The sequence below is a fragment of the Oncorhynchus masou genome, chromosome 12, assembly GCF_036934945.1.
Source record: "Oncorhynchus masou masou isolate Uvic2021 chromosome 12, UVic_Omas_1.1, whole genome shotgun sequence".
Lineage (NCBI taxonomy): Eukaryota > Metazoa > Chordata > Actinopteri > Salmoniformes > Salmonidae > Oncorhynchus > Oncorhynchus masou.
This window is the reverse complement of record NC_088223.1, coordinates 38,206,375-38,230,473: the sequence shown is the minus strand read 5'-3', so window position 1 is coordinate 38,230,473 and position 24,099 is coordinate 38,206,375. Positions and strand designations below refer to the sequence as shown.

Below are 24,099 nucleotides of genomic sequence, written 5' to 3'. Positions count from 1 at the left end.
CCCTCCCTAACCCGGAAGACGCTAGGCCAATTGTGCGTCGCCCCACGGACCTCCCGGTCGGTTACAACAGAGCCTGGGCGCGAACCCAGAGTCTCTGGTATGAATGGCTTTTTTAACCAATGGTAACTAATAGTCTAACATTGCGGTTTCATAAATAAAGAAATACCTTGTGTGAGTCCATGAGGTTGGAGACCAGGTCCAGGTCTCCGTGGACTGGCAGGTCTTCAGCCAGCTGGGGTTCTACACGGTACAGCCAGTCCACCAGGGCCTGCAGGGCCTCAGCAAACTGACCCGAGAACAACAGGGCCTCCTCTAGCTTGTGTTGCCTTGATGAGAGACAGAGGGAAAGGTCAGTTGTCACATTACATTGAAATTGTAGCTATCGTTATTTGAACTTTTCTTTTAAGGTCCAGTATTCTATATGGCAGCGCCCTAGAGAGCTACTGAGTTTGCAGGCTTTTGTTCTAGCCCTGCTTTTAACAAGCTTGTTTCAAATAAATAATCAATAATAGTGGGGTTTAATCAGGACCAGAATTAGCCGAATCAGGTGTGTTACTTAGTGCTGGAACAGAAACCTGCACAATCAGTAGCTCTCCAGGACTGGAGTTGGAAAACCCTACCATAATATTCATTGTAATAAAGCAATTGGCATGGAGTTTCCCCCTCACCTCTCAACACTCTTCCCACAGACGGTGTCCCACTTGTCCCTGACCTCCCCCAGTAGGTGGTCTAGTTTCTGGGTGTCTTCGGGCAGCGTGGTCTTGTCCCTCATGGCCTTACCAGACCTCACTGTGGTGTCATACACCGGCTGCTTCGAACCCAGCGCCTTCTGAAACTCCTTCGGGGGGGAGATATGTAGTTAAGGATACCAGAACAGAGGGTCTACATAATGCAGCTTAACCGTATATTGTGTCAATTGTGTGTGAGAACCGCTCAGAATCCTATTATTTCCATGCAAGACCCATACAGTGAGACTCCTACTGTACCTTGTGTTTGGTCAGTTGTACTTTGATCTTGTCTGGCTCGTTGGAGATCTCCAGCTCCGAGTCTAGCCGGCTCTCAGCCTCCTCCAGCCAGTCTGACAGTTTCCTCCAAGCCTCATGAAACTAGAGGGAGGGAGAGAGAAACTGGTTGACCACCTCTAATTGATTTGCAGGGTGATTTCTGAAACAAAATGGCTGCCGTGTAGCATCCATTTGGTGAAGGGTAAAGTGACTCGTGAACATATGGAGAAAGCATTTCAAACCCTCTCTCATACCTGCTTGGCCCTCTTGCGGGCTTCGTCGAGGTGTCTGCCGCGGTCCAGGGACCTCTGCACCAGCTTGTCCCAGCGGGCCTGTACACTCAGCAGAAGGTTCTTGATCAGAACCACATCCTGCTTCAGACTGGCGAAACGCAGCTGAGAGCCGGCCTTCTCCAGAGCCAAAACCTGCTCCCTGTGGGTGTTCACCTCATTCACAAACACCTAGGGGGGAACAGAGATCGACAGAGAGCGTGTTAGTCGCATAACTCCCTCGTGACCGCCTTAACATTACATTGATAGGCTCATTTGGTTCTGGGTGCTATGATATTAGCTGTATATGCACATGCTCATCAGCACATACCAGCTAACAAAACAGAAGGGAGTGTAAGAAGGGAAGGGTGGAAGGGAAAGTCTGCAAAATGTCTGATGAATATGATGAGTCAACTTAACTGCAATACTACATTTGAATATATTTATGTGAATTACAGTTAAGTATATTCTATCCTTTTTTCCTATTTTAATGTTACTCCCTTTTTCTCCCCAATTTTGTGATATCCAATAACGATCCTGCCTTATCGCTGCAACGGGCTCGGGCGAGGCGAAGGTCGAGTCATGCGTCCTCCAAAACATGACCAGCAAAACCACGCTTCTTAACATGTGTGTGTTGGAGGAAATGTTCTGCAGCCTGCAGGAGCCCTGCCCGCCACAAGGAGTCGCTAGAGCGCGATGAGCCAAGTAAAGCCCCTCCGGCCAAACCCTCGCCTAACCTGGACAACGCTGGGCCAATTGTGCCACAACCTATAGGACTGGTTGTGACACCGCCTGGGATCAAACCCGGGTCTGTAGTGACACCTCAAGCACTGAGATGCAGTGCCTTAGACCGCTGCGCCGCTCGGGAAACATGTATTCTATCCTTGTACTCACCAATATAGTATAGCACAGCATAGGATCTCTAAACTTCTATGGTGCCGAAATTGCCCACCTTGTGTTCGTCTATCTGGAAGAGGACGGTGTCCAGGATGAGGGAGGGGGCCTGAGCCATGTTGAGGGTCTGCTCAGCCTGGGTCAGCCAGTTGATGGTGTCCTGGAGGGAGGACTGGAACCCTGAGGCCAGCGACACCGCTTCGTCCAGCTTTGCCTAGGGTGGGGGGTGGAGGTCAGTGAAATGGTTGATGGTAATATTGAAAATTGCTCCTGCAACAATACACTTCCTATGTAAAACAGAGTTTTTCTATACATTTTATTAGGTACCTAATTGCATACATATACAAATACACATGCTCTTACTTATAGCCCTTCATTCATGTCTCAGAACAGAAGCTTCTTCTCTTACCTTGCGGTCATCCATCTTGGTGTTCAGGCTGGCCCACTTGTTCTGCAGCAGGGCCAAGTTCTGTTGGGTCTGGGTCGTGCCAGCCCCGGGGCCGCCCTCCTCCCCCCCGCGGGACAGCAACATGGACTCCCCCGCGTCCAGCAGCCGGTTGTACTGCTCCGCGCGCTGGGCCAACAGGGTCTGAAGCTCCTATAGAGAGACAGATGTTTTCAAAGGGTTGAATGAATGAACAATGAATAACCTTGATAATGAATGGTAAAAAAACACGAGGCCATGGTTTGGAATGAGGAATTCGATACTTTGAGGAGCCACCCAATAACAACAGGTGTTCGCTAGTTATGTATTGTGCATGTCTAACACACCCGTTAACACATGGGCAAAAACAACCTGTATACAGATTAGATAGTAGACAGTGACTCATATCTACTGTAGTGTATGTATGGAACAGGGTGCAGCATCACAACATCTATCTCCTTTACCGTGTGTTGTCTTCATCACGTATCTAGTGTATGTGTGGGCAACGTATCCCCAGTATTACCAGGTGCTGCTGCAGCTGCTCCCGGGCCGTCTCAGGCAGGCCACCTGTGGGTTTGGCTGCAGACAGCTGGCTCTCTGTCCTCCTCAGCCACTGCAGGAACTCCTCCAGCTCACCATGGAAACCCTCCGCCTGGGCGACCAGGGAGGAGGAAGGGAGAGAGGGAACAAGAGGGGAAGTCATGAGTTGCGCGTTAATGGCAGTGCTTCAATCATTTGCCCCGTTGGTTTTAGCTCCGTTAAGATTTTGTACCATTTTTAAACCTTTACTTAACTGTGAAATAACCTTTTTGCTAGTGCAACGTGATAATCATATTTGTTCAAGATGGGAACTCATAATATAGAAATAGAATTACAGGAAGGGGGAAGAAGAAATGGATAGAAATGGTGTCATTCTTTCATTTCGCTAAGCTCAGTGAGACAGTAACCAGCCCAGTCCGCCTCGATCCTTCCTACCTTGTGCAGTGCGGCCTCCAGTAGTTTCTGCCGGTCCTGGGTCTTGAGTAGCAGGTTCTCCCAGCCGCGGTTGAGGTGGTCCAGCTGGTCGCGGAGGTGGTTGGCCTCCTCCCCGGGACTGGACTCCAGCAGCTCAGCCCCCGCCGCGTTCACCGTCTCCACCGTGGAGCGATGGGACAGCACGTCGTTCCTCAGCACCTGAACGAGAGAGAGAGAGAGAGAGTTGGAGGGAGGGTGTGTTGGTTACACCTCTCCAATGCAATAATTGATGTGAAGCAAGCGTTCTGGCTCAAAACGGCTTCCACGCATAATCTTTAAGGGAAAATAAGAGAAGTGAGGGTGATATGGAGGAGAGATGAGAGGTAGGCTTAATAAGACCGATTTCCCGATGGAGATCCTTCATTGAGAGGACTTTTTAGTCCAGGATTGGCTTAATGTGGGTCTGGGAAACTGGTCATCTAGAAATGAAGGCGTGAAGAAGAAACGGAGGATAAGTAAGAGTGTGGGAGGCATAGACGTAGAGAGGTAGACGTACGTGGTGTCGGGCCAGTTCTATCTCGATGGCCTTGGGGTCAGAGTTGATGGGTCTCTGTGTGTCCAGGGTGGCGTGGGTGTGACTTTGCCAGGACTGCAGCTCAGACAAGGCATGCTGGAACTGACCTAGAGCCAGGAGAGCCCCTTCCAACTTATGCTGTAGGAAACAGAATAGGGAAAACAGTGGTTATTCCAAAACCATGTTGGATTGTATTGCACTGCAAGGTGTAATATAATGTACATATCTGAGGTATCAATGTATTTTAATATCATCACAACAACTTGTAATGGTACAATCTATTATGCGTGTGTAACCATAAAAAATAGAATCCATATTTCTATGTCTTTAACTGACAAACTTGATTTGTAAAATATTAGGTTCACTACAACAGCGTGGCACTACTAGCCAACAGTGAGTCTGAGTTCCAGAGGCCCGGAGTTCTGAAGGTATTCTTTTAGACAGGGGGCTGGAGAGCTACTGCCCTTAATGTAAAATAGTTAGGGAGTCACTGGGTAAAACAGGCCAAGGCATAGTTTGTGTACCTGTCTGTGGATGATCTTGTCCCCCAGGTTGTCCCAGAGGTGTCGGAGCTCCGTGAGGGGCTCCTGGATCATGTCTCTGTCGTTCTGGTCCGAGACCTTCTTGAGCAGTAGCTCCCCCTGGTGGCACAGCTTCTCCATGTCTATCTGCTGCTGGTACACCTCCACCTTGTAGTGCTGCTCAAAGGAGAGGAGAGGAGTCAGGCCTGCACTAGCAGTTCACTTATCATTAAAGTGATAGTTCACTTTTATGACCAAGAGTTTTTTAAGTACAATAATTAATATAAATATTTGGAGGATGATAAAAACATATATTGGAATATATTAAGTATACTATTTATATCGGAGCTACGTGACAAAAGTCAATTATGATTCAAACCTTGAGCTCTTCAATCTGCTGTTTGACAGTTCCCAGATCAGTGCCCACAGTGGACATGTCACAGAGCTTGATCACTGTGTTGTCCAGGTAGTCAAACATGCCCTGCAACACACACACACACAAATGAGTCAATCTAACTTCTGAAAACTATAATGCCGATCTATGTCTAGATACTTATAAATTCCTCTACTTCACGACATGATACATTTCTAAGCATCTACTTTCTGAAATAACCAGTGCAATAAATACCAAATGATTTAATTCAAATGATTTAATTCTCATACACACTGAGCTAAAAGACTGATGCATTCTGGGACACTGACCTGCAATGCATCCTGGTACTGCACAGAAGCAGCCATGGCCTCCTCTAACCTCTCCATCCTCTCTCTCCACGTCCGGTCCAGGCCTTCCCAGGCGACATTCATCTGAGAAACGGACACAGAGAAGAGAGGAAAGATGAAACATATATCGCAATACAATTAAAACAGAGAACGTAGACACAAGAGAGACAACGCACTGAGTCCATTAATGATTATGTTCTCGTATGTTCTCGATTGGTTTGATCCTGTCTTAAGTCTTGAGGTTTTCATCCTGTACTCCTCCTCACCTCGTCAATGGTCTTCTTGACCTCAGGCTTCTCTGTTTCTCCACAGGCGAAGATGAGTTCAGCCCCAAGGGTTCGTACAAACTCCAGCTCCTCCCTCAGCCCATCTGTCTCGGCCTTGATGGCCTTAGAGAGAGAAACAGAATTCATATTTGGACAGATCAGACAACCCAACAGTAGTCACAATCATCAGTAACTACCTCTGCACATTCGCACCCCTTCCTACCGCTGAGCTAACTACAGTACAAATACATTGCAAGCTATACAGGCCGTTACATACAGTGAAAGTCGGAAGTTTACATACACTTAGGTTGGAGTCATTAAAATTTGTTTTTCAACCACTCCACAAATTTCTTGTAAATAACAAACTACAGTTTTGGCAAGTCGGTGAGAACATCTACTTTGCGCATCACAAGTAATTTTTCCAACAATTGTTTACAGAGATTATTTCACTGTATCACAATTCCAGTGGGTCAGAAGTTTACATACACTAAGTTGACTGTGCCTTTAAACAGCTTGGAAAATTCCAGAAAATTATGTCATGGCTTTAGAAGCTACTGATAGGCTAATTGACATCACTTGAGTCAATTTGAGTTGTACTTGTGGATTTATTTCAAGGCCTACCTTCAAACTCAGTGCCTCTTTGCTTGACATCATGGTAAAATCAAAAGAAATCAGCCAAGACCTCAGAAAAACAATTGTAGACCTCAACAAGCTGGTTCATCCTTGGGAGCAATTTCCAAACACCTGAAGGTACTACGTTCATCTGTACAAACAATAGTACGCGAGTATAAACACCATGGGACCACGCAGCTGTCATACCGCTCAGGAAGGAGACGGGTTCTGTCTCCTATAGATAAACGTACTTTGGTGCGAAAAGTGCAAATCAATCCCAGGTACAACAGCAAAGGACCTTGTGAATATGTTGGAGGAAACAGGTCCAAAAGTATCTATATCCACAGTAAAACGAGTCCTATATCGACATAACCCGAAAGGCCGCTCAGCAAGGAAGAAGCCACTGCTCCAAAACCACCATAAAAAAACAGACTACGGTTTTGCAAAGGGACAAAGATTGTACTTTTTGGAGAAATGTCTTCTGGTCTGATGAAACAAAAATAGAACTGTTTGGCCATAATGACCATCGTTATCTTTGGAGGAAAAAGGGGGAGGCTTGTAAGCAGAAGAACACCATCCCAACCGTGAAGCACGGGGGTGGCAGCATCCTGTTGTGGGGGTGCTTTGCTGCAGGAGGGACTGGTGCACTTCACAAAATAGATGGCATCATGAGGTAGGAAAATTATGTGGATATATTGAAGCAACATTTCAAGACATCGGTCAGGAAGTTAAAGGTTGGCGGCAAATGGGTCATCCAAATGGACAATGACTCCAAGCATACTTCCAAAGTTGTGGCAAAATGGCTTAAGGACAACAAAGTCAAGGTATTGGAGTGGCCATCACAAAGCCCTGACCTCAATCGTATAGAAAATTTGTGGGCAGAACTTCACGTCACCCCGCTCCTCCGCTTCTCCACTGGCTTCCAGTTTTTCAAGTCGCATCCGCTACAAGACCATGGTGCTTGCCTCCACGGAGCTGTGAGGGGAACGGCACCGCAGTACCTCCAGGCTCTGATCAGGCCCTACACCCAAACAAGGGCACTGCGTTCATCCACCTCTGGCCTGCTCGCCTCCCTACCACTGAGCCCAGTCAAAACTGTTCTACCCTCCTCTCTCTCAGTAACCCTCCATCCCCCTCTCTACACGTCTGGTAACCCTTCCCCCCTCTCCAACGCTGCTCTGGCCCCCCAATCCTCTCCTACCCTCTCTCAGTAACCCTGGAACAAACTCCCTCACGACGCCAGGACAGCGGAGTCAATCACCACCTTCCGGAGACACCTGAAACCCCACCTCTTCAAGGAATACCTAGGATAGGATAAAGCAATCCTTCTCACCCCCCCCCTTAAATGATTTAGATGCACTATTGTAAAGTGGCTGTTCCACTGATGTCAGAAGGTGAATTCACCAATTTGTAAGTCGCTCTGGATAAGAGCGTCTGCTAAATGACTTAAATGTAAATGTAAATGTAAAAAATCGTGTGCGAGCAAGGAGGCCTACAAACCTGACTCAGTTTCACCAGCTCTGTCAGGAGGAATGGGCCAAAATTCATCCAACTTATTGTGGGAAGCTTGTGGAAGGCTGCCCAAAACATTTGACCCAAGTTAAACAATTTAAAGGCAATGCTACCAAATACTAATTGAGTGTATGTAAACTTCTGACCCACTGGGAATGTGATGAAAGAAATAAAAGCTGAAATGCATCACTCTTTATTATTCTGACGTTTCACATTCTTAAAATAAAGTGGTGATCCTAACTGACCAAAGACAGGGATTTTTTACTAGGATTAAATGCCAGGAATTGTGAAAAACAGATTTTAAATGTATTTGGCTAAGGTGTATGTAAACTTCCGACTTCAACTGTAGCTACTAACATGCTGGCACCATCCCTTCATATGTCTCCTCTTTATCTTCACAACTAATTCATATCTTCTCTTTCCCCCCTCTCTCTTAGTGTGTTGTCTGGTCCCATATTTATACCACAGAAGACTATTCCTCCACATTTTAGCTTCTGAATATATTGCTATGCTTTCCTTGTATTTTCAATAGTGTTGCTGCAAACATGCACTATGCATCCATATCTTTTCTCCACCTTTTCCCTCTCTTTCAATAACCATTATCCCCCTCTACCCTCCTCTCTGTCTGTCACCCTCCATCCGCTTCTCCACACGTACCTCCGCCCTCCTCTCTCTGTCACCCTCCATCTACCTCTACCCTCCTCTCTCTCAGTAACCCTCCATCCCCCTCTCCACACGTACCTCTACCCTCCTCTCTCAGTAACCCTCCATCCCCCTCTCCACACGTACCTCTACCCTCCTCTCTCTCAGTAACCCTCCATCCCCCTCTCCACACGTACCTCTACCCTCCTCTCTCAGTAACCCTCCATCCCCCTCTCCACACGTACCTCTGCCGCCTCTATCTGCTGTTTGATGAGTGAGGGGTCCACCCCGGGGTCCTCCAGCTCCCTGACGATGTCCTGCGAGTCACGGAGCGTGCTCAGTAACGCCGCCATGTCGGCCCAGAACTTCCCAGCCAGGTCCAAGACGTCAGTCAGCTTCCCCTCCCGCTCCTCAGCCCTCTGCCGGATCTCATCCCACAGGGAGCGCAGACGCAGGAGACGGGAATGCACGGCTGGGAGGGGGAAATTTTTAATTTAATTTTACCTTTATTTAACCAGGCAAGTCAGTTAAGAACACATTCTTATTTTCAATGACGGCCTGGGAACAGTGGGTTAACTGCCTGTTCAGGGGCAGAACGACAGATTTGTACCTTGTCAGCTCGGGGGTTTGAACTCACAACCTTCCGGTTAGTCCAACGCTCTAACCACAAGGCTACCCTGCCGCCCCAGGGAAAGAGGGGGATGGGAGAGATAGGAATAAATCTGGAAGTGTGGTGTTATTTGTCCATGCTTGAAAGGATAGAGTTGTCACGATTTGCTATTAGCTATGTAAAGATGGAGGAATTTTATGTAATAACAAGTTATTATTAATTAGTATTATTATTAAGTCCTGAACTTAACCACAACAAATAGTAAATGTACTTGCTTATCATTTCTGATGTTATTGCTGCTTTTGTCCCTTCTAGCATGGCCATCTAGTGACAACATCAACAGTGGAGTCTTTTACAGAACCAGTCAGTAGACTACATTCCCACTGCACAGAGCAGTCATTCATAGTTATAAAGTGATGTACTGAGACATTTTGGCGGGGGATGGCAGTGTCGCCATGTGTGCTGGGAGTCCTCAAAAGCTCTTAACTGTTTGTGAATCTCCGCCTATGTGTTTCTGGGTGTCTGTGTTTAAAATAAACTTTGTTGAATACAAAAATGTGACGAATCAGGTTTGGCAGTGGGATCATTGTAATACAGTGGGAGTGTGTGCATGTATTGATTTCGCCCCTCTCCCTACACGGAGGTCCTGTGTATGAGTCATTGTCTCCACCTAGGGGTGGTTGTGTGTGTGTATCCCTTTGTGATGCATGTTTGTCCTTGTGTGACACAAGTAAGTTCATTAGAGTTACCAGCCTCAGAAATTGCAGCCCAAATAAACGCTTCAGTGTTCAAGTAACAGACACATCTCAACATCAACTGTTCAGAGGAGACTGTGTGAATCAGGCCTTGATGGTTGAATTTCTGCAAAGAAACCACTACTAAAGGACATCAATAAGAGACTTCCTTGGGCCAAGAAACACGAGCAATTAGACCGGTGGAAATTTGTCCTCTGGTCTGGAGTCCAAATTGGAGATTTTTGGTTCCAACTGCAGTGTCTGTGAGACGCGGTGTGGGTGAACGGATGATCCCTGCATGTGTATTTTCCACCTTAAAGCATGGAGGAGGAGGTGTTATGGTGCTTTGCTGGTGACACTGACAATTATTTATTTAGATTTCAAGACACACTTAACCAGCATGGCTACCACAGCATTCTGCAGCGATACGCCATCCCATCTGGTTTGGGCTTAGTGGGACTATAATTTGTTTTTCAACAGGACAAGGACCCAACACACCTCCAGGATGTGTCAGGGCTATTTGTCCAAGAAGGAGAGTGATGGAGTGCTGCATCAGATGACCTGGCCTCCACAATCCCCCGACCTCAACCAAATTGTGATGGTTTGGGATGAGTCGGACCACAGAGTGAAGGAAAAGCAGCCAACAAGTGCCCAGCATATGTGGGTACTCCTTTAAGACTGTTGGAAAAGCATTCCAGGTGAAGCTGGTTGAGAGAATGCCAAGAGTGTGCAAAGCTGCAATCAAGGCAAAAGAATCTCAAATATATTTTGATTTGTTTAACACTTTTTTGGTTACTACATGATTCCATATGTGTTATTTTATAGTTTTGATGTCTTCACTATTATTCAACAACTTAGAAAATAGTTAAAATAAAGAAAAACACAGAAATTAGTTGGTGTGTCTAAACTTTTGACTGGTAGTGTAAGTGTGTGTGTTCATCTGTGTGTGTGTTTCAGGCCCTTACCTTCAGCGGCAGGATCGTCGTGGGCTGCTCTACTGATGAGCTCCTCGCCACGGGCACACAGGGCAGAGAAGGAGGGCAGCAGTTTGTCCAGCTCCAGGCCGGTAGCCTTGTGCTCAGCCAGCTGCTCCCGGATCTTATCCGCCTCCGCCGCCACGGGAGAAGGGGAACGGAGGCGCTGCACAGCCCCTTCCAGGGTCTCCAATAGGGGGTCCATCTTGTCATGGAACTGGGGGGGGGGTGTTAAGAAGATAAGGTGGGTTGCGTGACTAATAGCAGCTTTATGCTCGATCCAGCAATGCTGTCCAGAGGCTCTGTATGGAGGGTGTGACGCAAATGCAGAGCCTCCGGAGTGCCATACGACGATGCCGCGTGCCTCCCAATTTCTGTAACAATGCAGAGGGCTCCGTATAGCTCCGCATTGACATGATTGGTCGGTGGGAGGTCCTGTATTAACACAAACTCACTTCCTTCACAGCGGCTCTTCAAAGTGCAATGATGTATGAACGGCCTGTCTTCTACAGAGACCGTGTGGCAGTAAATGCTGTACAGCCACTGTTGACAACGGATTGCCCATGCAGAGCCTTTTAAGGCTTTCATTCTTATTATTACACATACTTATACAGTGGGGCAAAAAAATATTTAGTCAGTCACCAATTGTGCAAATTCTCACACTTAAAAAGATGAGGCCTGTAAATTTTCATCATAGGTACACCCTCAACTATGACAGACAAAATGAGAAAAAAAATCCAGAAAATCACATTGTAGGATTTTTAATGAATTTATTTGCGAATTATGGTGGAAAATAAGTATTTGGTCAATAACAAAAGTTTCTCAATACTTTGTTATATACCCTTTGTTGGCAATGACAGAGGTCAAACGTTTTCTGTAAGTCTTCACACACTGTTGCTGGTATTTTGGCCCATTCCTCCATGCAGATCTCCTCTAGAGCAGTGATGTTTTGGGGCTGTTGCTGGGCAACACAGACTTTCAACTCCCTCCAAAGATTTTCTATGGGGTTGAGATCTGGAGACTGGCTAGGCCACTCCAGGACCTTGAAATGCTTCCTACGAAGCCACTCCTTCGTTGGCCGGGCGGTGTGTTTGGGATCATTGTCATGCTGAAAGACCCAGCCACGTTTCATCTTCAATGTCCTTGCTGATGGAAGGAGGTTTTCACTCAAAATCTCAAGATATGGCCCCATTCATTCTTTCCTTTACACGGATCAGTCGTCATGGTCCCTTTGCAGAAAAACAGCCCCAAAGCATGATGTTTCCACCCCCATGCTTCACAGTAGGTATGGTGTTCTTTGGATGCAACTCAGCATTCTATGTCCTCCAAACACAACGAGTTGAGTTTTTACAAAACATTTCTATTTTGGTTTCATCTGACCATATGACATTCTCCCAATCTTCTTCTGGATCATCCAAATGCTCTCTAGCAAACTTCAGATGGGCCTGGACATGTACTGGCTTAAGCAGGGGGACACGTCTGGCACTGCAGGATTTGAGTCCCTGGCGGCGTAGTGTGTTACTGATGGTAGGCTTTGTTACTTTGGTCCCAGCTCTCTGCAGGTCATTCACTAGGTCCCCCCGTGTGGTTCTGGGATTTTTTGCTCACCGTTCTTGTGATCATTTTGACCCCACGGGGTGAGATCTTGCATGGAGCCCCAGAACGAGGGAGATTATCAATGGTCTTGTATGTCTTCCATTTCCTAATAATTGCTCCCACAGTTGATTTCTTCAAACCAAGCAGCTTACCTATTGCATATTCAGTCTTCCAAGCCAGGTGCAGGTCTACAATTTTGTTTCTAGTGTCCTTTGACAGCTCTTTGGTCTTGGCCATAGTGGAGTTTGGAGTGTGACTGTTTGAGGTTGTGGACAGGTGTCTTTTATACTGATAAGTTTAAAAAGGTGCCATTAATACAGGTAACGAGTGGAGGACTGAGGAGCCTCTTAAAGAAGAAGTTACAGGTCTGTGAGAGCCAGAAGTCTTGCTTGTTTGTAAGTGACCAAATACTTATTTTCCACCATAATTTGCAAATAAATTCATAAAAAATCCTACAATGTGATTTTCTGGATTTCTTTCCCTCATTTTGTCTGTCATAGTTGAAGTGTACCTATGATGAACATTACAGGCCTCATCTTTTTAAGTGGGAGAACTTGCACAATTGGTGGCTGACTAAATACTTTTTTGCCCCACTGTATGTATTCGGAGGGGACATTTTGACAGTGTGAAAATGCAGAGATCCTTCCCGAACAAAACCACGTAATTTTGGATACTTGGAGGGTCATGTGATTCAAGATGTGGGAGTACAATAGATGTATTTACTAGACATGAATAAAGTTTACTTCATTCGGAATACTGGGCACAAATTTCAAAATCAGCACAAACTATTACCACAGCCTCACTAAGTGGTGGGTGATAAAGATGATATGGTAGTCTTTGGTAAATAACTGCATTTGAGCAATGTCAAAACGGGTAACATGGACTGGAACAGAGAAGAGGACAAGCCTAAAGCTACTAAAAAGGACAGGAATTGCCAATTCACAAAAATATCAAAAACACACTAACTGAGAAAGAGGAGAGACATTGGACAAAGTATACTTGGGAGGTATAGCGGGTTGTCTCCGCCTAGACACAAGGTTCACGCAGGAAGGAATTCTAATAACTAAGTCACGTTGTGGCCGGTTGGCATCAGTAACACAGTACAGGTCAGTCAGTGGTCTTACCTCTACCAGCTGGGTGATTGCAGTAGGCAGTGACGACGGATGGAGGAAATTGTGGGTGAACACACACAGCACATCCACAATGGGTGAGAGGCGGGATGGAGGGATGGATGGAGCAAACCAGGGAGGGAGGGAGGGAGGGATGGAGGGAGTGCGAGGAGAGGGGGAAATGTCAGGCACAAGGGAGGGGGTAGAGAGGTATGGAGGTCGGTCGTTTAGGAGGAATGAAAAGAGAGAGAGAGAAAGGTGAGGGATGCATAGAGAGAAGGAGTGGGTGATATGGTCCATTAGGGATGGGAGGTGGAGAAACAACACATTGTGTTAGATCAGTGACATGCACACACTCTGGCCAAGCAATATCAACAGCAGCAACAATCAGCTGAGCACTCCTCGATAATCAACCCGTGGCTCATGACTTATGAGATGACGTGCTGTGAGAGAGCATTTGACAAGAGAACTAACTGAAATAAAATGTGAATGTTTCTTACGGAAATATTCACTGACACGCAAGTGTAGCAATGAAGCTGTGTAGCTTCAGCAAACAGAGACTGCTACTACTCTACTATCGTATTATGACCAAGACCTTTGAAGATCACGGCAACATCTCTTGGGAGTGAAATAATAAGTCAACATGGTCTAGTTCTCTTCCATTCTGATGGAAATGAGCAAAAAGAGAGAACAGCTCCAAGTCAGGAGTCCAATGCACCATCACACTATAGCTTGAGCATTGGTCACAGAAATCCCACGACACTTCAGCCAATGCCTAACACCTTCACACTGCTCTTCCACTACAGACTGGAGTGGTAACGTTACATGGACCTCGTCCTGCCATTAGCAGCTAGGCGGCACGTGCGGCATCTGTATTAGGAAATCTTGAGACTTCCAAATATGGACACAACAAGGCTTACGGCATCCATATAAGGAATTCGTCAGATTTCCTCATATGGATGCCGGAAGCTTGGTTTTATCGGGGTAGCAATCGGCAGACACAAGCTTCAACAATTGACACACTTTCGAGCCCCAAACCGATTTCAAATTCACTTTTACAAAACCATACCTGCGCAGACTGAGACACAGCCTCGTCCAGGGTGGCGGCGCGACCCTTGACCTCCTCCTTGATGGCCGCGTAGCGTGTCTCGGCGTCGCTGTAGCGCTGCCTCACTGTGGCCCCCTCCTGGTGACTCAGAACGGCCAGCTGGGGGCCGATCTTCAGCAGCTTGTCGATGTGGGGCTTGTGCTCCGCTATGGACTCCCTCAAGAGCTGGACGAAAGATGGAGGGAGAAAGAGTGGAAAATAAGTATAGAGGAAGATGGACAGTGTGATTGAGAGAGTGGTACAGTTGGAGTACCACAGTGAATGAGGGAGACAGGAAAAAGAAAGTAGAAGTGTGAAGAACTCATTCGACATGATACATTTTTTCACAAGGACATTAGTTAAAATAAAGCAATTAGAGCCTCCTCCTCACCCTCATCTGCTCCTGTTGTAGTCGCAGGGCCTCGGTGTCGATGGCAGGTGGGGGCAGCTGGGCGATAAGGGTCTCCGTCTCCCCCAGCCAGGGCTCCAGCTCCTCCTGGGTCTCCCAGAAGCGGGCCACCAGGACCTGGGCCTGCTCCAGGGCTGAGAAACGCTCCTGGTGCCGCTGGCTCACCACTTCGTAGCGGGCAGTCAGCGAGTCAGTCTTCACCTGAGGAGAGCGAGGGGAAGAAAAGAGGTTAGAATGGTTCACATTTGGTAACTAGGCAAAAACCACTGGAATAGTTCACATTTTGTGTACTAATGTTGTAGGCTTTAACTTCAAGCACAAAACCCAATATTTCCCTCCTTGTTTATAATATTTAATAATATTATAATATGAATCTAATAAATACATAAGTCATGTCATTTGAATTTCCTGTGAATTAACTTTTCTTAAATGAGTCATTGCACACAGTATGTTACAAAAGGCGTCTTGGTCTGCCTTTCACCATTCCCTCCGACTCCCTGCATTTCTCTACCCTCTTCCTCGCTCCCTAAACCCTCTCCTTTGTCCCTCTCTCCTCACCACCAGAGCGTCTCTCTGCTGGTCGCTGCACGTCTCCAGGATGTCGTCCCTGGTGTGGAGTAGCTGGTCCACGGTGTCTTTGTGTCGGATGATGTCGATATTGAAGGCCCTCTGGACCTGTAGCTGGGCCACGGTGACGTCAGGCTCCAGACTCAGAGGACCCAGGGAGGACAGCTTCCTCTCCGTCTCCCCAGCCCAGGTCAGCTCTGCGTCCACCGCCTCCTCATACTGAGGCACAGAGAGATACACACAGTTAGCACCGGCACACTCAGGCTCCCCATACTGACAGAGTGAGACGTTATTAGCATTTACAGCAGCGTTAGCTGGTTGGCATTACACACAGCCACCTAAATGCTAAGAGAAGACTAGAGGGAAATGCCACAACATTAGCGTCATCCTCTTGTTGACAATGTCAGCAGAAACCTCACGGATTACTTCTACAGACAAAGATCGATCCAGAGAATGAAGCTATTCAAATATTCAAATCCTGAACTTATACAATTTGGCCCACCTTTGACTATCAACACCCTCATCCACTGTATACGATCCCTGAACGGAGCACCAACTTGTGTCTGTCCGCGACCAATAAACGTTGATTTCATTTAGTCACATTGCAGTACCTGTTGTGACCTCTGGACGGCAGCCTGTACCAGCTGTACCCGCTGGGTTATGGTCTCGTCCGCCGCTCGGTAGCGCTGGTTGGCGTCAGCCACCAGGCGGTCTAGGCCCTCGCGGGCACGCCAGGGCACCAGGTCTAAGAGGGCACTGCCCACCTCGTTGACCGTGTCCAAAACCAGACGTTTCTCCGCCGACACACACTTCAGCTCCTGGGAGAGAAACACACGCACACAGATTGAGTATCTTCAACTCAAGATATAAGTCCGACTTGAACTACAGTGTTAAAAACAAATAACCGCATGAGAGGAAAAAGAAAGTTATTCTTCAAGAATCATTGGGTAAATCATTCATTGAAATGACCACTGAACATCTGGAAAAATTGCAGACTGCAAAACACAATACACGGTATATTCACAGCATATTTGTATAATAAACTGTTAAGAAAACATCCCCTGGGGGTTTCCCAGAGTGGTGCAGTGGTCTAAGGCACTGCATTGCAGTGTTGCGTCGTCACTGGCCGTGCCCGGCGTCGTCTGGGTTAGGGGAGGTTGTGGCCGGGGGTGTTTTACTTGGCTCATCGCGCTCTAGCAACTCCTTGTGGTGGGCAGGCTGACCACGGTCATCAGTTTAAAAGGCGTTTCCTCCGACACATTGGTGCGGCTGGCTTCCGGGTTAAGCAGGAGGGTGTTAAGAAGCGCGGCTTGGTGGGTCATGTTTCAGAAGACGCATGACTCGACCTTCGCCTCTCCCGGGCCGTTGGGGAGTTGCAGCGATGAGGCAAGATCATAATCCTGAAATTGGGGAGAAAAAAAAGGGGCTAACATAAAAAAAAAGTCCCCTACCTTCTGTCTGTCCTGATAGGCTGGCGTGGCGTCGGGCTCCATGACATTGAGCTCCGCCTCCACCTTGTCTAACCAGTGGTTGAGGTCGTCGTGGGCGCTGGCGAATCGCGTGCTCAGCTGCAGTGCCTGCTCCAGGATGCGGAGGGCTTTGCTGCTCCCGCCCGTCATCTCAGCGTAGCGAGACTTGATACCGTCCAGCTTCTCCTGGATCAGTAGAACTTCCTCACCTGCAGGGGTGAACAACATATATTCCTTTATAAAATGACATGTCCAGGAACAGTTCTGGCTGTTTGGCTAGTGAGAGATGGTTAGATGTGGGCTAGGGGAGAGCTGGTCCAGAATCAGGGAAGGGAGATTAGTAGTAGTATCCAGAGTTAGAGGTTGTACTTCACCGGTGGTTTGCTTGAGCAGGGCTTGTCCGTTCTTGACGGCTTGGTCAACCTGCTTCTTCCTGCTCACTATCTCTTCATTCAGGGACTGATGGGGGAAGGTGGAGAGAAAGAGAATGAACACCTTATAGAGCAGTGGTGTCAAACTCATTCCATGGAGGGCCTAATGTCTGCAGGTTTTTGATTTTCCACTTTTAATTAAGCCCTAGACAACCAGGTGAGGGGAGTTCCTTACTAATTAGTAACCTTAATTCATCAATCAATTACAAGGGACGAGCGAAAACCCACAGACACTCTGCCCTCCGTGGAACGAGTTTGACATCCGTAGAACGTAATACGAGTCATTCCTATTGCTACTCAATGTCTAGACAGTACTAGCCAATACAATACTCCCTGCGGTAGTGCGGTAGTATCCTACCACTCTGTGTTAATGAATAGCTTACTCCCTGTCTAGACCATAGCATCGTACCAGTGTGTGCTTGTGCTGCTGGGTGAGGACCCCTGGCTGGTAGCTCTGCACAGACACCTGTCCCAGCCGCTGGCCCACCTCAGCCAGCCAGTTGAGCACCTCCACCTCATCCTCCCCAAACAGCTGGGCATTGGCCAGGGCCTGCTCCAGCATGACGGCCCTGCATCGGCACCAATCACTGAGCTCCGAGTGGCCTAGCCGCACCGCCCCCACACGCTCCCTCAGCCAATCGCGGTCGGCCGCGCAGCTGAGGGGCGCTAGGGATTGGCCGAGGGCCTCGAGGCGGTTGACCTCGGATCCTCTAGAGGAGACGGACTCTTGGACGGCCTGGGGTGGTGTGTGCGGAGAGGGGGAGGAGTGAAGGAGAACAGAAGAAAAACATAGGGAACAAATAAAGGATAAGATGAGGATGCAGATGAGAAATCATAATGAATGAGAAATCAGAAGGAACGAAGGAAAGCCAAATATGTATGATAACTTTACAAGAAAAACAAAATCATAAACAACAAAAAAGGTTCAATGAAATATAATATATATTTGATATCAAATCATATCATATCAAAATGTTGAGGGGAAAATTGTTGAGCCTGGGCTTCCCTTTCTCTCAATGGAAAGTAAACAGTTGTGTATTCTGGTACCATCCTCGTCTCCCTAGTTTCATTCCAGAGACTTAAACCCTCATTTCTGTCCTCATTCACCTCTTTTCCTCAAAGGAAACCGAAAACACAACCCGTGTTTCGAGCCGGGACACGTCACCTTGTGACACCGTCAACCACGTTACCTTGTGTTTTGTAATCTGTTGGGTGATCTTGGAAGTCTGGGTTCCCATGGGCTCGACGGTGCTCAGGCGTCGCTCGGTGGCACTCAGCCACTCTCCAAGAGGCTCCACCGCCTCGTGGAACTGAAGTGCCAGCGCCTGCAGATCCTCCAACTGGCACTGCCTGCAGAGGCGGGAGGAGAAGGGAGAAGAAGGGAGAGAGGGGGTGAGGGTTTGGGTCGCCTTTGTATATCAACGTCTTATCGTGGATCCAAATAAGGATTCAGACACGACAGTCAGGAATGTGTGGGTTGTGTACAGCAGTAATGGAAATGCATTCTGTAGGTAGGCTAGTGTGTGTGTGTGTGTGTGTATACTATGCATGGGTAAGAGTCTTTCTGTGGTGTTGAGATGTCGTCACTGACTGTGGTGCATGTACGTGATGAATGATGACCATATCATATCCTATGTGTAGTGTGTCCATACAATAATGTACGTTACCTTGCCCTGGCTTTCTCCAGCAGCTCGTCCCATCTCTCTCCCAGACTCTCCAGCTGTTTCTGGATCTTGTCTTTGTCCTGTGTCTCGGCCGTGGCTGCGATCCTCTCTCCCTCTCCCTGGATCATCTGAACAGTGGCTCTGCGGTCGTCCAGCAGTCTTTGTAACAGCTGGAACATGAGAGACAGAGACGGGACGTTCAACACCACAAATAATACCAACTCTCATACTCTTTTGTTCTGCATGTATATTAGGGTTAGGGGTATATTCAAGACCAGAAGAGTCGCTGATTCTAGGATTTCGGTGTAAAACAGTTTATTTATTCGTTATTTTACCAGGTAAGTTGACTGAGAACACACTCTCATTTGCAGCAACGACCTGGGGAATAGTTACAGGGGAGAGGAGGGGGATGAATGAGCCAATTGTAAACTGGGGATTATTAGGTGACCGTGATGGTTTGAGGGTCAGATTGGTAATTTAGCCAGGACACCGGGGTTAACATCCCTACTCTTACGATAAGTGCCATGGGATCTTTAATGATCTCAGAGAGTCAGGACACCCGTTTAACGTCCCATCCGAAAGATGGCACCCTACACAGGGCAATGTCCCCAATCACTGCCCTGGGGCATTGGGATTTGTTTTTTTAGACCAGAGGAAAGAGTGCCTCCTACTGGCCCTACAACACCACTTCCAGCAGCATCTGGTCTCCCATCCAGGAACTGATCAGGACCAACCCTGCTTAGCTTCAGAAGCAAGCCAGCAGTGGTATGCAGGGTGGTATGCTGCTGGTGGCAAGTTGGCAAGATAGCTAGAACATACTTCACATTCAATACCGCAATGTTTTGCAGTGTTCCTCAACAACACAGTATCTCAAGTATCAGGCCACCCCTGTTGTGACGACGTCCACGATGAGTCGTAGCTCAATTTGGCAGTACTTCCCTTTCAGAACCACTTCATAACTGTTCAGGGACGTTGAAGGAGCCTCCGGTAAAACGGCACTCGTCTCCAGTTTCCTCGCCACTGACCCTCAGTGAGGCTCGACACTTTCAGCGGCGGACGGAGACACGTATGACAGAGTGGCGGAGCTGAATCCGCCGCGCTCCTCAACACACAAACACGGGAAGTGTTCCAGATAAAGAGGGAGTGCAGACATTGTGTTTTCTTCAGCCTCTCGGTTTCTCTGAACATTGTAATCCGGCATCTGTGTTAACTGGTTTGTGTTGAATGCCAAACAGACTGGCAGACTCATTTGAGCTTTTCCTCTGCCAAAACACCCAGATAATTAGGTGTGTGAGTGTTTCCCTTTCACGTGTTATTTGTCTCTTGGTGAAAATAAGGACAATTGAGTAACAGTAATAGCCCATTCTATTATTATCTATGAATAAATAAAGTTCAAATATATGAATAAATTACGGTTGTTTAGCTTAAGCTTGTTTTTATGCAAATCGAGGTTCCACATGTCTCTAATGCCCAGTAAATGACTTAGTATCTGATATAGGGAAAAGACCTGGTATTAAAATATATGTGCCTCACTACAACTCTCTCCATCTAGATACTCATCCCTGACTCCATCTATCCCTTTCTCTACTCATCCCTTTCTCACCTTCTGTTCCTGGATCTGGGCCTTGACCACTCTGTACTCGGCTGACGGGGGCTTCTGATTGGCTACCAGTTCCTCCGTGTCACTCAGCCAGCTCAGAAGAGGCTCCAGGGCATCCTGGAACTTCCCACAATGCAACAGAGCTTCCTGCAACTGGGCGATGCGCTCTGCAATCTGGTCAAGGAACAATGTAGTGAGTGAGGGGGGACAATGACTGTATTGCCATGGACGGGTATACATAGACAAACATAAACCTGGTTCCTTACAAACCCATCATTCCATTCACGCATATCAAACAAACGTAACACGTAAATATGCATACTCAGTCAGACACAAACGCATGCACGCACACACTAACCATAGCACAGACATACCATTACAGTCAGACCGATGGATAGCTGGTCAGACGGACAGACTGACTTACCCTCTTGTTGAGGGAGTTCCATCTGAGGTTGGTGGTCTCTAGGTCATGCTCCAGGGCCTGGGTGTCTGTGTGTTTAGCTGCACTCTGGATCAGGCCCTGGCCCACCGCGTTCACGTGCTGCAGCTTGGGTTGAATGCTGTCCACCTGCTCCCTCTCCACTGCCTGAGAGAATGAGAGAGAGAAGAGGGAGGGGGAGAGAGAGGAGAGCGAGAGAGATAAAGAAATGGAGGGAGAGAAGAGATATGGAGAGAAAGCGAGAGAAACAGAGGGAGGAGGAGAAAGGGATTATAAGAATTAGAGTGCTGGAAAGTAAGGGTGGCTGGAAAAGAGGGAGTTGAACACACCCTTCACCTGTCTGGCCACATTACTCAAACACACACCACCATCTAGGGCTGGAGACACAGCATGATGGAAATGGGCGTCCAACTCTAAAGAAAACCATGTCCTGAAATCAAATACGGGGCTTCAATGCAAAATGGCTGCTTTCCCATAGAGCTGTATAGAGATTACAGGGATCTGAAATGAGCCATGGTGGTTCCCAATGGTAGAGATGCCAAACCTCGGGCCACACACACAAACACACACTATAGACCAGAACTGGCAAACACACCCATAGACCAGAACTGGCAAACACACCCATAGACCAGAACTGGCAAAGCCTAGGGGCCGGGACAAAAGAATTGCTCTGAGAACAGTGGGAGGAATGTCTGGAAGAGAAACAGAAGGACTAGTTGTTGTCATCGAGCCGACGATGCGGACCCCAGAGGCTCACAAAAACTGTGTGCTCTCGTTCTCTGTGGCCGACGTCAGTAAGTCATTTAATCGTGTTTAACCCTTGGATGGCTGCCGGCCCAGACGGCATCCCAAGCCTCAGATGTGCAGACAAGCTGAGTGGAGTGTTTCTGGACATATTCAATCTCTCCATATCCCAGTCTGTTGTCCACACTTGCTTCAAGATGTCCACCATTGTTCCTATACCCAAGAAAGTGAAAGTAACTGAACTAAATGACTATCGCCCCGTAGCACTCACTTCTGTCATCATGACGTGCTTTGAGAAGCTAGTTAAGGACCATATTACCTCCACCTTAGGCGACACTCTAGACCCACTGAAATTCGCATATCACCCCAACAGATCCACGGACGGTGCAATCGACATGCAATCAACACCTCCACCATGCTGATCCCCAACATGGGGGCCCCACAGGGGTGCGTGCTCAGCCCCCTCCTGTACTCCCCTTTCCCCTATGACGGCGAGGCCACACACGTCTCCAACTCAATCATCAAGTTTGCTGACGAGAACAGCGGTAGGCCTGATTACCAACAACGAGCCCCGGGAAGAGTGGTGCAAGGAATATAACCTCTCCCTCAACTTCAACAAAAAGGAGCATGGACTACAAGATAAAGCAGAGAGCACGTCCCCATCCACACCGACGGGGAGATGCTTCTAGTTCCTTGGCTCGCACATCACTGACACCCTGAAATGGTCCCTTCACACAGACAGTGTGGTGAGGAGTTTAAAGAAATGTGTCTTTGTCCCCTAAGACCGTCGCAAACTTCTACAGCTTCACCATTGAGCGCATCCTGTGGGGCTGTATAAGCACCTGATACGGCAACGTCACCGCCTGCAACCTTAATCGATGTCCACGTAATCGGCGCCCGGGGAGCAGTTGCTGCCTTGCTCAAGGGCAGAATGGACGATTTTTCCACTTTGCCGGTCCTGGGATTTGAACCAGCAACCTTTCGGTTACTGGCCCAACGCTCTTAACCGCTACCTGCCGCCACTTATATGTGTATATATATATTTATATTCCTGTCTCTGACATTGCTCGTTCTTATATATATATATTTTATTTCTGGATTATGACATGTATTGTTTTGTATTTTATAGATAGGTATTACTGCACTGCTGGATGTAGAAACATAAAGCACTTTCGATAACATCTGCAAATCTGTGTATGGGACCAATAAACTTTGATTTGGATTCAATTCAAATGAGAGAAATACTAAGACAAAGGAAGTGCTTTGAACTATTGTTTGCCTTATAACGGCAATGTAGGCACAAAACCGTTGAGTTGCATTTGTGAGAAGGAACGATGGGGAGGGGGACTTCTATGAGTTAGAGTTCTGTCCTCATCTAAGGTCATTGTTTTTCTACACCGTATAATCACCTAGAAGCGGTTGTGTGGAGGCCTGTCTTTGATCTCGTTCTATAATGAATGGTTTTATTGGATTCTGCTCATCTGGAGTAAATATTGTGTGAAAGTGCTGCTTTTTCACGCCAGGAGATGACGTGTAGGAGTTTGAAAGAAAACAGGGATGCTAAAATAGAACAAGATGTGTCCTGGATTGTGTGTTTGTGTGTGTCACAGCTGTGTTGCGGTGATGGGCCTCCTCCCTGCTTCCAACAGGAAGTCTGACTGCCTCAACAACAATGAGCCTCAGCCATGACCCACTCCACCCTATCCATATCCCGGACAGTGTGTGTATTTGACTGAATGAACGTGTGTGTGTACGATGCTGCACGTGTCCAGACCCCTATTCTCATCCTTCACTCCCTCCCCTCCCCCTCTCTCTCTCTAGCCAGGTCAAAGCGGTTGACTCCACTAAACCAGAGCTTGGAAAATATCTTGGATGTTTCTCATTCCTCCCCACCTCTTGAACCATGGCAGTGGATCAACAGTCACACACACACTCCCTTCCACCCTCCTTCACATTTCCCTTACTTTCGTCACTCACTCCTAACCCCCTCACTTTCCCCTCCAACCTCAACATCCCTTCTCTTCATGCGCTACCCTCGCCTCCCTCTTGACCAAAACCTCAACCAGACATTGGCATTCTCACTTGAACCACAATTCAGTTTACATGGATTTCTTTTCATTCGATTTTGTACATTTCTGGCTCAAGCCAGTTCCACCTCCTGGCTCAAAAGGAGAAAACTGGATAAAACTCAAACTTTCTACTACGTGTGTGACATCTCACTCAGTCTCAAATACAACGGGTGTGTCTATTCCTGAATGCTGATTGGTTAAAACC

The 24,099-nt window shown here is 47.5% G+C and overlaps 1 protein-coding gene across 1 annotated transcript in view; it reads right to left on the bottom strand.

The window, feature by feature from the left end:
* Positions 1-24,099, bottom strand: part of LOC135550031 (microtubule-actin cross-linking factor 1-like) — a 264,531-nt gene that overhangs the window by 17,984 nt on the left and 222,448 nt on the right. The window contains 26 exon segments of the mRNA XM_064980467.1: positions 167-326; positions 669-838; positions 987-1,106; positions 1,259-1,465; positions 2,226-2,381; positions 2,577-2,765; positions 3,115-3,243; positions 3,567-3,764; positions 4,102-4,257; positions 4,644-4,817; positions 5,020-5,121; positions 5,343-5,444; positions 5,627-5,749; positions 8,638-8,864; positions 10,702-10,927; positions 14,485-14,688; positions 14,894-15,112; positions 15,470-15,697; positions 16,090-16,296; positions 16,930-17,156; positions 17,322-17,406; positions 17,788-18,114; positions 18,569-18,728; positions 19,046-19,212; positions 20,646-20,816; positions 21,067-21,228. Of these exon segments, the coding sequence (XP_064836539.1) occupies positions 167-326; positions 669-838; positions 987-1,106; positions 1,259-1,465; positions 2,226-2,381; positions 2,577-2,765; positions 3,115-3,243; positions 3,567-3,764; positions 4,102-4,257; positions 4,644-4,817; positions 5,020-5,121; positions 5,343-5,444; positions 5,627-5,749; positions 8,638-8,864; positions 10,702-10,927; positions 14,485-14,688; positions 14,894-15,112; positions 15,470-15,697; positions 16,090-16,296; positions 16,930-17,156; positions 17,322-17,406; positions 17,788-18,114; positions 18,569-18,728; positions 19,046-19,212; positions 20,646-20,816; positions 21,067-21,228 (4,596 nt within the window).